Below are 13,307 nucleotides of genomic sequence, written 5' to 3'. Positions count from 1 at the left end.
GTCCCATGCGGGTCTCGATCAAGTCCCGGGCAGGTCCCGACGAGGTCTCGGGCTAGTCCCGGTGAAGTCCCAAGTAGGGCCTAGACAAGTCTTGTCGTGGTTTGTCGATTCTAGAATGAGTTGCTCAAAGTCAGAAAATGGTTTACCATTTTCCTAAAATTAAAGAAAAAATTTCGGTCAAATGAAAAATATTTTTTGTTAATTATTATTTTACATCGCGCTAAACACCCAAAAATATGTAAAACATTTTCTGTAAATAATTTGACGACGAAACAAACAAAGCCTTAATTGTTACTATTTTGCAAGGATCAAAGTTTTCCTTTATGAAAAAAAAGCAAAAAAGAAGGGGGGGGGGGTCTATCCTCGATTGGGTCAATTGTATTTTCCTTTGAGTTTGTTACAATTTTAGGTGGTGTGTCAACGTTTGGGGGGGTTGGGGGGGTTGTTGTAGACTTGTAGTGGGTGAGAGCTAAAGGAATATTCATCTCCAAACGACAAAGTTTAGGTTGGAACAACTAAACTTTACCAAATGAAACATAATCTCAACCAACATTGAATTGAAGGGCCGGGATGAGGTTTTGGTGCTTGTCTTAATTTGTCTTCTTTGTGTGAAAGTCATCATCGTCTTATCCCTTCCAAAATACATGGCCGGTCTGTATGCTTTACAAAGACTAATTACAACCTTATTAATTATGGAGTCATGGCAAAATCTAATTGGGCCGTGCCACATCGATTTTGATGGCGGGTAGTAACTCAACAAACTTCTCGTAGGCCATGTCGCTTCCCATGGCATGCTTACCAAAAATACTCGATCATATCCCTTTTTGTTTACCATTACTTTTCATCATCGCATGTGTCTTTTTCCTTGAATAGACTATATATATATAGTGCATGCATATGGTCTATATATATTATCTTTTAATTAAAGAGTTTTTTTTTTTATCTCTTTACAAATGATAACTTTTAAATTACTATGAATAAAAAAAATTAATAGTAATTTATTATAAATTTAATAATAATTTTAATACTTATATTAATTTTGAAAAAAAAAAAAAAAAAACTTATAGCATTACGCCATTGTCACATATTATTAAGGCTTAACAACTAAAAATCCCCATAGGGTTTAAACTCTTTATTTTTTGCCCTCTAAGTTTTCATTTTTATCACATGAGGTGCCTGTAGTTTTCATAAAGATGGAGATGATACATCTGTTAAAATTCTATCCAAAACTTAACAGAACGTCATGTCAGCTCCAATCAAATTGCACCAAGTATCTTATAATTAATTTTTTGATTGGTGTTGACGTGGTATTCCGTTAAGTTTTGGAAAGAAGGCAAAAAATAAAGAGTTCACACCCTAAATTGTTTTTTAGTATTTAACCCAATTTTTAATCCATGTCATTGACTGGTCTTAACATAAAAAAGTGAGTAATGGAGTGATGGGTCCCTTTTGTTATATATTGAAAGAAATGGACCAGCTTATTAAAAAAAGGAAAGAAATTGACCCGACCAATTCCCGTGCATCATATCCGATGTCGTTTCGTAACGTTTTTCAGATTTACTTTTTTCGCTTTTATTTATTTTTATATAAAATATTCAAGATTACTTCGTTTTTATATTACATCTTAACACTCTATCAACCAAAAAATTAAACACACCTTATAAAAAGTTTTATCAAATAAACTCGAGTTCTCCTATCACATATAATTGGACTAGAGAGTATTTAGTTAATGGTCAGAATTTTTTTAGATAAAATATTTGTCCTATTAATATAAATAATAATAAAATATTATTTATATTTTAAAAATAATTAAAAAATAAAATAATAAAAAATTAAGGAGTGACTGATATGCCATAGGGGGTGGCCAAACCACCCCCGGCCCAACTAGGTGGCCGGCCACCCCCAAGGGCAAACTAAGGCTTCGGCCAACCCTTATGGCAGGCCAGCGACCAATTAATTTTTTATTATTTTTAAAATATAAATAATATTTTATTATTATTTATATTAATGGATACAGATATCTCATTTATGACCTCAAAATTTTTCTAGAGAGATTCTGACTATATATATATATATATATATATATATATATGCTTTTGAAGGTATTTTTTATTTTTAATTGTTTGACATAATGAAAAGAAAAAGTTTTTTATTTTTATTTTTAGGTATTTTTTGCGTTTAAATTGTTCATTATTATTTTTTGTTTGTTAGTAAGACAGCAGTAAAGAAGCTTTTATGTAGTAGTTAATAGTTATGGTAGATTCTTAACTCCCCAATGAAGCTCCCAAACCATAGCTGTAAGCCTGTAACCGACTCTCACATGGCAACATCAATATATACAGATGGTCATGCCTTTTCTCGACCAAACAAAGACTACAATTTTTGTCAGCTACGCAATCCTATTTTTCTCAAATAAAGCAAAACATGGCCCACCACTATATGCAAGTTGCAACAAAGATCAAACTTTATTCTTTAAGAAAATAAAAAAGAATTATTTTGATCTGCAAAAAGTTCCAAACCAATAAGATATCAGTGAAAAGAGAAAGACTGAAAGAGAGAGACAGAGTCAAGAAAAGGGTAACCATCTTTAGTTGTTTAAAATTGCTCACGTCCACGAATCACATAAAAGAAAATAAAAAATCTCAATTAATTTTTTTTGGCTTTTGTTGCACACTCGTGACCTCCATTAATGGCTGCAGGCTGCAAGTAAACCTCAGTTTGCTACATAATGTTAATGGCACCCTCAGCCCCAGGCGTCTATACTTCATGAAGAGTCGGATCTTGGATATTTGATTGAATCTGGAAAATGGGTTGTCGGATTTGGGTTATGGGCATGTGCCTTTGGATGTGTGTGTTCAGCTACAGCTTCATTTCTGTGAACTCAAGGATTGTAGGAGATGGGGTTGCTGAGGGGACTGTTTTCATTGATGGGAAAGCAGCCATTGGGAGGATTGATGATGATTTTGTTTGTGCAACCATTGATTGGTGGCCTCCTGAGAAATGTGACTATGGAACATGCAGCTGGGGTCGTGCTTCTCTGCTCAATCTGGTTTGTTTCTTTTACTTCTTCTTCTTCTTCTTCTTCTTCTTCTTTTGTTGTTGCTGCTGGGTTGTTATGTCTTTCTCTGGTTGATATGAGGAAAACATAATTATAACTATATTTCGAGGGCAGTTGTTGATGTTTCATTGATGCGATTGATTCATTTTTTCATTGTTTTTCATTATATATATATATATATCAAAAATTGAAAAGTATAATACGAATTCAATAGAAACCAATCAGAACTCAATTTACAAAAATAGGACTGCAAGTTAAAACAGATGCAGGAAAAGAAGAAGAAGAAGAAATATATTATATATATATATATATACATTTAAAAATTGATATTTGCATTTTCAGTTGAAGAATATGAGCTCAGAATAAAAAAATTAAATAAAAAGTTGAAGACTATGAATTTGTAATTTTTTTTTCATCATTCTCATGTGCAGGATCTTGGCAACAATATTCTATTAAATGCCATAAAAGGTGAGAATAGCTTAACATTTTAATGGTTTTTCTTATTCAGTACTTACAGGATTTTCTCTTAAAAAGATTTGCATTCTCCAATTTTTATTTTTTTTTATTTTTTCAATATATATATATATATATATATATATATATTGGAGTCTAAAGATTACCGTCCAATCTGATGCAGCCTTTTCTCCCTTAAAACTTCGACTGGGGGGCAGTTTGCAAGACAAGGTGATATATGATACTGAAGAAAACAAGCAACCTTGTATTCCTTTTGCTAAGAATACCTCAGAGCTGTTTGGTTTCACTCAGGGTTGCTTACCCATAAATAGATGGGATGAATTAAACAACTTCTTCAAGAAATCTGGGTAAACAACAATTAATCATTCTTCCTTCTTGTTTACCTTGAAAATTTAATCTCTACCAGTTAATTAAACAGCCTTACATTCCATGGTTTATTTCAGGGCTAAGATTATTTTCGGCTTAAATGCTCTCAATGGACGATCTATCAAGTCTGATGGGTCTACCACTGGAGCTTGGGATTACACTAATGCTGAATCTCTAATACATTATACTGTCAGAAACAACCACACCATTCATGGTTGGGAGCTCGGTAAGAACAATATTTCCCGTCAATGCTGAGTAATACTCTGGTATACAACTGTCACATAACTTGACGACGTGGGTGGATTTAATGTATGTGTTTGTTGGTCAGGAAATGAATTGAGTGGGAATGGAGTGGGAACAAGAGTTGCAGCAGATCAGTATGCCTTGGACACCATCTCTTTACAAAGAATAGTCCAAAATATTTACAAGGAGATAGAGCCAAAGCCCCTGATCATAGCACCAGGAGGATTCTTTGATGCAAAATGGTTCAAAGAATTCTTAGATAAGGCAACCACATCTTTGGATGTCATCACCCACCACATATATAATCTGGGGCCAGGTAGAGCAGATTGATTTGTTGACACTTGTTTCAGTTTATACTCTCATCAAACGGATTGAAATGGATAGAATTTTTAATGTAAATTACATTACAGGAGTTGATCAGCACCTTGTTGAAAAGATCCTTGACCCATCCTATCTTGATGGTGAGGCTGATACATTTAGGGGACTCCATAACATTCTCAGGACTTCTCCAACTCCAGCAACTGCATGGGTTGGTGAGGCAGGAGGGGCTTACAATAGTGGCCACAATCTTGTCACCAATGCATTTGTGTTTAGTTTCTGGTACTTAGATCAGCTTGGAATGGCGTCAGCATTCGACACAAAGACATACTGCAGACAGACGTTTATCGGCGGAAACTACGGTCTACTTAACACCACAACCTTTGAACCAAATCCGGATTACTACAGGTTATTGAGCATTAAATCATCACTTATTCCAAAAGTTTAAACTTGTACTTATACTTGCTTTCTTCATTGTACAGTGCTCTTCTTTGGCATAGACTAATGGGAAGAAAAGTTCTGTCAACTAGCTTTTCAGGGACAAAGAAAATCCGAGCTTACACTCACTGTGCAAAACATTCTGTAAGTTTAATCCAAATTCAATGATGAAAACAGAGACATATACTTTGTTTATGATCTGATTAGAGTCTACATTATGCAGAAAGGCATCACAGTATTGTTAATCAACCTTGACAACAGCACCACCATCCAGGCCAAAGTAGGCTTCAACAGTAGTTGGAGTTTTGGACATAAAAAGAATATTTTTCAGCTGCTTCAAGTTTATGAAAGAGAGGAATACCATATAACAGCAAAAGATGGGAATTTACACAGCCAAAGAGTGCTGCTAAATGGAAACATTTTGAGTGTAAATTCATCTGGGGAGATACCTCCTTTGGAGCCTTTGTATGCAAATTCATCAAACCCAATAAAGGTAGATCCTTTCTCTATTGTATTCGCTCACATCCCTGATCTTGTTCTTCCTGCTTGCATGTAGGATGGCACTAGATGGAACTAAAATTGGTTACATCTAGTAATCAAATAAGTGAGAGAATACAAGGGAAACGATTTTATCCTTTTTTGTTAGTGAAGCATAATTCTTTTTTTCCTTATAAACTGTTCTTAATTGTTCTTCTTTTTCTTTTCTTTCTTTTTTCTAATTCAGAAAGGAAGTTATGATAATGGTAAAATACACAAAACATTGTACTGCAAACTCTATCCATCGTACAGAAGTTCCACAATTTTGTGCCGACACAAGAGAGAGAGAGAGAGAGAGAGAGAGAGAGATTTTGTGGCACTTGTTTGTTTAGATCATTCTTAACAGTTGAAGGGTTGGTACGGGAAAAGTTGGTGCTTCCCTATAATCTTATTAGCTTCTCTGTACCAAAAAAATCTTGACTTGTCGGAATACATGTTCAATATAACTCTTATTAGAATTAATCTTCTATATTAAAGGAAAAAAATTATTTAATTGTCTCTATTTTGCAATTTTCTATCTAAACTTTAAAAACTATCCATTTTTAGTGTATCAATCTTTCAATTTTTTTATTTTTTATTTTTTATTTTTTAATTTCAACTCTCGTAGAATTTTTTGTTAAATCTTATCAAATTTCTCATAATACCCTTGTTCCTTTTTAAATATATATGTATTTTTCAATGATTCATGCCTAGATATTTTTGAAAACTCTGTTAAATTCTGACCAACGCTTAAATCCTTATAGTCTTTTTCTTTTTGTCCTAAAAACAAAAAGGGAGTATTTTAGAAATTTTGACACACCGTCATTAGGATTAAGTGGACAATCCATTTAACGAATTAGTGAAATTAAAAACAATTGAAAGATGAATACACTAAATTAAGAAGTTTTTGAAGTTTAATGGAGTAATTGCAAATATGATGGAAGTTTAGAAGGTTAAGTGAAGTTTTAGGAAATAATCCTTCAAAATTCACAATATTTAAATATTTAAATAATAAAATCTTCTAAATTCTCCTTAGCAAAATTTCTTAATTAATTTTTGAGATTCACATCAGGGTATAAATTGAAATCGTATTTTTTATTAACGCGAGTCTCGGGTGAAACTACCTCGTCGTTACTTGTAACCTGTATTGAGATTGTGTTGGAAAATAGAGTTTTTAAAGCCTGAATTTTTTTTTAGAATAAGGCTTCATTTTAAGCTTTTCTCAAAAGTGCTTATGGCCTCTTTAAGAGCAAAAAAGTAAAAAAGAAATTTGTTTTTTTAGAGGGTTTTACTAGAGGGTTAAATACTAAATACCCCCATGGGGTTTCGTTGCTTTATTTTTTCCTCCTAGTGTTTGATTTTTATCACAGGAGGTCTTTGTGGTTTTGATAATAGACCAAATTAATCATTTTGTTAGTTGACCATTAGTTGACTTAACGAAAGTTCACGTGGACCAATCACATGTTGACACGTGGCACATACTTTATTTTATTTTATTTTTTTAAAAAAAAAAACGAAAAAAGAAAAGAAAAAAATTTGGGGGTGGCTCTTGGCCATTTGGAGCCACCCCCTTTGGCCGAAACCACCCCCAATGGGTACTGGGGGTGGCTCGGCCAACCCCATGGAGCTTAGGGGGTGGCCAAAACCACCCCCAATTTTTTTTTAAATTTTTTTTTTTTTTTAAAAAAAAAAAATAAAATTTAAGTAGGTACCACGTGTCAACATTTGATTGGTCTACGTGGACTTCCGTTAAGTCAACTAACTGACAAAAAGACTAATTTAGTCTATTATCAAAACCACAAAGATCTCCTGTGATAAAAATCAAATCCAAGGGAGGAAAAAATAAAGTAACGAAACCCCATGAGGGTATGAAGTATTTAACCCTTTACTAAATTGACAAGCTTTTTGTTTGTCATAAGTTTTTATTAACCGTATTTTTAACGCCTTAATCCAATCCCAAAAAAGACTCTTAGGGCCTGTTTGAGATTGCGTTTGAGTGTCCTAAAAGTGCTTTTAACACTAAAAAAATCCGTTTGAAGAAAAAAGTATTCGTTTGGTAAAAAAGTTAAAGGCGCCTTTAAAGGTCCAAACAACCTAAAAATGGCAAAAACACACTTCTAGCAAAAACTTAAAAATGAATATTTTACCCAAAAGTTTTTTTTAACTTAAAAGCTTTATTTCTCAAACGCAATTCTAAACGGGCTCTTAGTCTAGATGTGCTTTCCATCCCAACAACATCTTGATAAGCCCATTTAGCTCAAATCCTAATGATGCCCTTCCCTATGTGCTCCCAGGGGCATTTTGGTCATTTTATATAGGTGTGCAAAGTGACCCTTTTGTGGGCTTGGCCATTGTTCCTAACTTGTTTAATAGTCCCATGGGCTGTTTTGCCCTTACAGAATGCCATCTTCTGAGTTTGCAGGGTTTTAGCGCATTTACAATGAGTTATTTAAAATGTTTTTTTTTAAATTAATTTTAGAAATTTACATTAGTTGATTTAGCTAGCCATTTTTCAAAATTACTAAATATCAAACTCTCTAAATATTTCTCTAATTTGATTAAATATTCTATTTTATTGATGAAATCAACTTTTGAACTCATTACGTTAAAAATCTATAAAAAGTTAGAAAGAGAAAGAATATTAAAAAATAAATAACTTTTACTTTTGAACTCTTTATATTTAGAGAGCATTATTAATCCTAGTTAAATTTAACATTAAGTAAAAAGTTTGTTAAATGACAATTTCAGTGAATTTTTTTTTTTTTTCAAAAAAAAATTCGAAGAGTTTAATAGAAATGCTTTTACCTTATAGTTTTTGCCAAAATCCTTGCTCCTTTCATCCTTCCTTAGGAAATTTGTGTTGATCCGAAATGATATTTGGTATTTTTCGTAAAAATATTAAAATTTTATTATATTTGGAAATATTATTTAAGGTATTTTTGAGATAAATACTTAAGTAAACGAGTCGAAACATACTACACTTTAAAAATGTTTTATTAATTTTAACTGCATACGTTCTTCAAAAATGTGTAGTACATCATTCCGTTAGCTTTTCGTCCAAAATTATGTCGTCCCTTAGTGTCACGTCAACATTTTTGCTTTATCACATTAAAATAATAAATTTTTAATACTTTAATTAAAAAAAATAAAATCTTCAAAAACAAAAATAAGATAAAAATAAAAATGAAAGAGTGACCAACGGTGGGATGACTACAAGCCATCCCCACGGTACTAATTAACGGAAAGTACAATTTAAAAAAAAAAATCAACGGAATGATCTATTTTGTATTTTCGAATAACTTATGTAGTTAAAAATGAAAATGAAAAATAATAATAATAATAAATTAAGGTATGATGTATTTTGGTGAGTTTCCTCATGAATTTATCTAAAAAATACCCTATTATTTATGTCTAAATGATTTTTAATTTTCATGTTTTTATTTCCTTTACTAGAGTCCAAATAAGAAACAAATTATTTCTATAATTTTTTAGTTCTTTTCTTATTTTAATATTGAAGCAAGGGAAAATAGTCAAAGGGTAAAGCTAAAGGCTACACCGGCGCGCCATGCAAGCCGGCAAATTTTTTTTTCTTTTTTTTAGCCGGCGTGCGGTGCTAATCACGTCCCTAAAAAATAAAAAATAAGAAATTTTCTTCCACAGCGTGGCAGTTACGCGGTGTGCCCTCTATCATGACCCAGATATGTGTAGCGAGGATTTGAGGTCTTTTATTGGGAGGAAAGGCCGAAGCGGTGGGCGATGGATGGGTCTTTGGGGCGGCGATTGATTTGGTGGAGGAGAGTAGCGGTGGTGGTAGCGTTTGTTGTGGCGGTGGCCAGTGGCGGAGCCAAGAATTGATTTTAGTAGGGGCGACATTAAAATAATAAAATAATATTTTATTTTTTATAACATAAAAAAATTGATAAATACAATTTAAAATAAAAATATTTCATAACACAATATAAAAAATTTATTCTTCATGAAGCTTATAAAAATTTACGTAGAGACGACAAATCGCTTTTCTGCTACCTCACCTATATCTCTCATCAATCAACACCGCAGCATGCATGTGATTAATGCTTCCACCCACTCACTTAAATTTTTCTCTACCCCAACACACAAACATAAAGCAGAAGAGTTAAGAAAATAAGATTTTACTTTGCGGCCGTGTGTTTACGGGCTTCCTCAAGTTCGTCTTTGTCTTCGATTTGGAGTTGGATCTTGGTGGGGTTTCTTCTCGGCATTTCGGGTATCTCTAATCTCTAATTCTCACTCACTCGCGTCGGAATCAATGGCGTCTGCTTGCTCATGTGATCTGAGGCAATTTTTTTTTTTTTTTTTTTTTGCATTAAAATATTAAAAAAAAATTCCCTCTCTTTTCTCTAGTTTCTTGGGAATCGAAGAAGCGACTCATCATGGACGTGGAGGTTAAACTGCGGCTTCCTGACGCGGAGGCCCACCGTCGCGTCACCGAAGTTCTGGCCTCATTCCACGACAGGACCAACCGCCAGGAGAATTTCTTCTTCGACGGCTCGGCCGGCGAGCTCTCGGCGAGCCGAGCCACCCTCTGCCTCAGATTCTACGACACCAACCAGCGCTGCGTCGTGATTCTCAAGGCCAAGGCGGTGCTCGTTGACGGTGTGAGCCGCGTGGAGGGGGACAAGGAGAGACTGAAGCCGCCGATCGGACGCGACTGCGTGGCGGATCCGGGAAGGCTGAAGGACGTGGAATCGAGGGTTTTGGGGAGGGTGAGGGAGGAGTTTAGGCCACTAGGGTTTGTGGGGCTGGAAGGGTTTGAAAATGTGAGGCGAGTGTACAAGTGGAAGGGGCTGACACTGGAGTTGGACGAGACTGATTTTGGGTTTGGGACTCAGTATGAGATTGAATGTGAGAGCGCTAATCCCGAGGACGCCAGGCAACTGCTAGAGGAGTTTCTTAAGGGTAACGACATCCCCTATTCCTACTCGGAGAAATCCAAATTCGACATTTTCCGCTCCGGAAAGCTGCCTTAGTGAGTACTTTTCTTTTTTTATTATCTTTTGTTAATTTGTTGTCTGTTTGGATGGTATTGGATGTGAATTGAATGTGCGATTGACAATATTTGTGTTCCTGCTTAATATATTTGTGGGTGTTGAAATAATAAATATGAAGGAATATAAGCGGAAGCAATATAAAAAATAAATACAAAGAACTTACGTGTGGTTCGGTGTTAAACACCTACGTCCACCACTCGGAATACTCTTAAGGGCTACATTGTGCTCATTAACTTAATTTATCTACAATATAAAGATCCCTATTTATAAGGTAATGTCTAAATACAAGTTTGGTAATCAAATCCCTTTGATTTGATTACAATATCAATATATGATTACAATCAACTCATAAATGGAGAATATTTCAATATCAGCATAATTATGGAATATATGAAAAACATGATATATTTTTCATATATTCTAACATCCCCCCTCAAACTCAAGGTGAAATATTTTGGAACCTTGAGTTTGAAATCCGAAACAATGATGACGGCGGTGGTGGAGGTGGGGAACAGGCCGTAGATGATGACGACTGCCGGAGGAGATAGAGGCTGGCGAGCAGCCAGCGACGGCGGCGGGTGGCTGGTGAATGCAGATTCAAAAGGGCCGACAACAGGCCAAACTTCAAAAGGGGCCGACAACGGGCCAAAATCTAGAAGGGGCCAACAACGGGCCAGGGCTGACAATGAGCCAACAATAAAAGGGGCCAACAACAGGCCAGGGCTGACTATGAGCCAAAAATAAAAATGGGCCAACTACGGACCAGGGCTGACTATGAGCCAAAAATAAAAAGGGCCGACTTGGGCCAAATTTTTTTTTAAAAAAAATGAGCCCACTTGGGCGGTTATCAGATCGGCGCACCGAACCTGACCGGCGCGTGACGCGCATGATGTGGTCCACTTTGACCGCTTTTCCTTTCTTATTGAAACCTTCTTTTTCTTTTCTCTCTTTTCTCCCTCCTCACTCCACGCCACACGCAGCAAATTTTTTATTTTTATTTTTATTTTTCACGCCTTTGTCCCTTCTTTCTTTTCTTTCTCTTTCCTCCATTCACAAGTTTCTCCACGCTTGTCTGTCCCCTTCTTTCTTCCTCTTTCTTTGCATATTTTGCTGCAACAGAGATGGCCATGCATGACTGGAGGAAAGGACACTGGCATAACCGGAGGAGTAGATCTGGATGGCACGGAAGCCGAAGGCTAAGGCCGGTAGTGGTGGAAGCACTGGTTGCAGGGAGATTTGTGGCGGTGAATCGTGGAACCGTGGACAGCCGACAGTGCCGCTGCTGCTTCTGGAGTGACTTGCTGGCAGTGGAAGGTGTCGTTCGGCAGTGACAATGGCTATGGAAGGTGTCGTTTGGGAGTGGGATGACGCCGGAGAAGGCCAGACGATGGCGCGGCTCTGTCGGATGGAAGGTAGGTTGAATTGGCTGTTGCTGACTGGTGGTGGGCTTTGTTGTGGTTGTCGGCAAACAGTGGACTTGATCTTGTGATGGTAGGTTGGATCAGACGATTGTTATGGAAAACAATTGGATTGACAGATAGAAACATGCTTGAGGAAAAGAAATATGAGATAAATTGAACAGCAAAAAAATAAGAAAAATAATTTGAGTCCACAAAGAAAGTGGCTCTGATATCATGTTGAAATAATAAATATGAGGGAATATAAGCGGAAGCAATATAGAAAATAAACACAAAGAACTTACGGGTGGTTCGGTGTTAGACACCTACGTCTACCACTCGGAATACCCCTAAGGGCTACATTGTGCTCATTAACTTAATTTATCTACAATACAAAAATCGCTATTTATAACGTAATGTTTAAATACAAGTTTGGTAATCAAATCCTTTTGATTTGATTACAATCTCAATATATGATTACAATCAACCCATAAATAGAGAATATTTCAATATCAGCATAATTATGGAATATATGGAAAGCAAAATATATTTTCCATATATTCTAACAGTGGGCATTCATTTGTTATCTTCTGAACCTACCGAATAACAGTTGGTCTAGTCTTTACTGTTATGTGATATTCGTTTGAAACCTTGAATGCTGTGATTGTCATCTTTCGTGATTGTAATCTATTTGATTTTGTTGATATCTAACTTTCTATTTATGACTATGTTTTTGAAGCTCTCATATTTGGTCTTGTGACCCATTATCCTTGATCTGTTTGTTCGCTGAACCTAATTATTCCCCCTTTAGTTCTACATGGGCTTTGTTCCAAAGTTATTAGCTGCTTTTGTCAATTGATTCTCATTTGCAGTTGTAATCCAATTTGATGTTATTTGTTTTGCAATGGATTATGTTGTAATATACAAGCAGACACTACAAGAATTTAGGTCTTTAGGGGCGACTTCTAAAAGTCCTAAAATAGACGCTGATGACAACAGCGTCGACTTTTCGACCCTAAAAGTGTCGACGCTAATAGTCCGACCCTAATGATCAAATGCGTGATTATCAGCGTCCACTTAAAGTCGACCCTAATGATCACTTTTAGCGTCTACTTTATCGACCCTAAAAGTCGAAATGTTTTGACCCTAAAGATGATGTAAACGTAAGCCATAGTCGACGCTGATAATTAACAATTAGCGTCCATTAAAAGTGGACGCTGATAGTTAACCATTAGCGTCCACAAAGTGAACCCTAATGGTCCTAAAAATTTTTTTTTAAAAAAATTAACTATCAACGTCCAAACCAAAGTGGACGCTGATAGTTAATCATTAGCGTGGACCCTAATGGTCCAAAAAAAAAAATAATAAAATAACTATCAGCGTCCAAACCAAAGTGGACGCTGATAGTTAACCATTAGCGTCCACAAAGTGGACCCTAATGGTCCTCAAAAATTAAAAAAAAAAAAA

The 13,307-nt window shown here is 35.4% G+C and overlaps 2 protein-coding genes across 2 annotated transcripts; both read left to right on the top strand.

Moving 5' to 3' along the window:
* The first annotated feature begins 2,584 nt into the window (after positions 1-2,584).
* Positions 2,585-5,532, top strand: LOC132165733 (heparanase-like protein 3). The gene is made up of 8 exons (XM_059576409.1): positions 2,585-3,049; positions 3,490-3,526; positions 3,696-3,879; positions 3,976-4,124; positions 4,227-4,457; positions 4,552-4,867; positions 4,942-5,041; positions 5,121-5,532. Exons 1-8 carry the CDS (start codon positions 2,807-2,809, stop codon positions 5,451-5,453), a joined length of 1,593 nt encoding a protein of 530 aa, XP_059432392.1. The 5' UTR covers positions 2,585-2,806; the 3' UTR covers positions 5,454-5,532.
* Positions 5,533-9,557: 4,025 nt separating this feature from the next.
* LOC132166628 (triphosphate tunnel metalloenzyme 3-like) lies at positions 9,558-10,508 on the top strand. The gene is made up of 2 exons (XM_059577475.1): positions 9,558-9,659; positions 9,797-10,508. The coding sequence occupies exon 2, from the start codon at positions 9,826-9,828 to the stop codon at positions 10,420-10,422; it is 597 nt and encodes a 198-aa protein (XP_059433458.1). The 5' UTR covers positions 9,558-9,659; positions 9,797-9,825; the 3' UTR covers positions 10,423-10,508.
* The last annotated feature ends 2,799 nt before the right edge of the window (positions 10,509-13,307 follow it).

Source organism: Corylus avellana, chromosome ca11 (assembly GCF_901000735.1).
Source record: "Corylus avellana chromosome ca11, CavTom2PMs-1.0".
NCBI lineage: Eukaryota > Viridiplantae > Streptophyta > Magnoliopsida > Fagales > Betulaceae > Corylus > Corylus avellana.
Note: the sequence above shows the minus strand (reverse complement) of the source record. Positions and strands in the feature narration are given on the sequence as shown.

Excerpts from the sequence above, each read along its gene's own strand:
- LOC132165733 (XM_059576409.1), top strand. The coding sequence starts at position 2,807 with ATGGGTTGTCGGATTTGGGTTATGGGCATGTGCCTTTGGATGTGTGTG. Across the intron at positions 4,125-4,226 it reads CATTCATGGTTGGGAGCTCG|GAAATGAATTGAGTGGGAAT; the intron begins GTAAGAACAATA and ends TTTGTTGGTCAG. Across the intron at positions 5,042-5,120 it reads CTCACTGTGCAAAACATTCT|AAAGGCATCACAGTATTGTT; the intron begins GTAAGTTTAATC and ends TACATTATGCAG.
- LOC132166628 (XM_059577475.1), top strand. The coding sequence starts at position 9,826 with ATGGACGTGGAGGTTAAACTGCGGCTTCCTGACGCGGAGGCCCACCGT.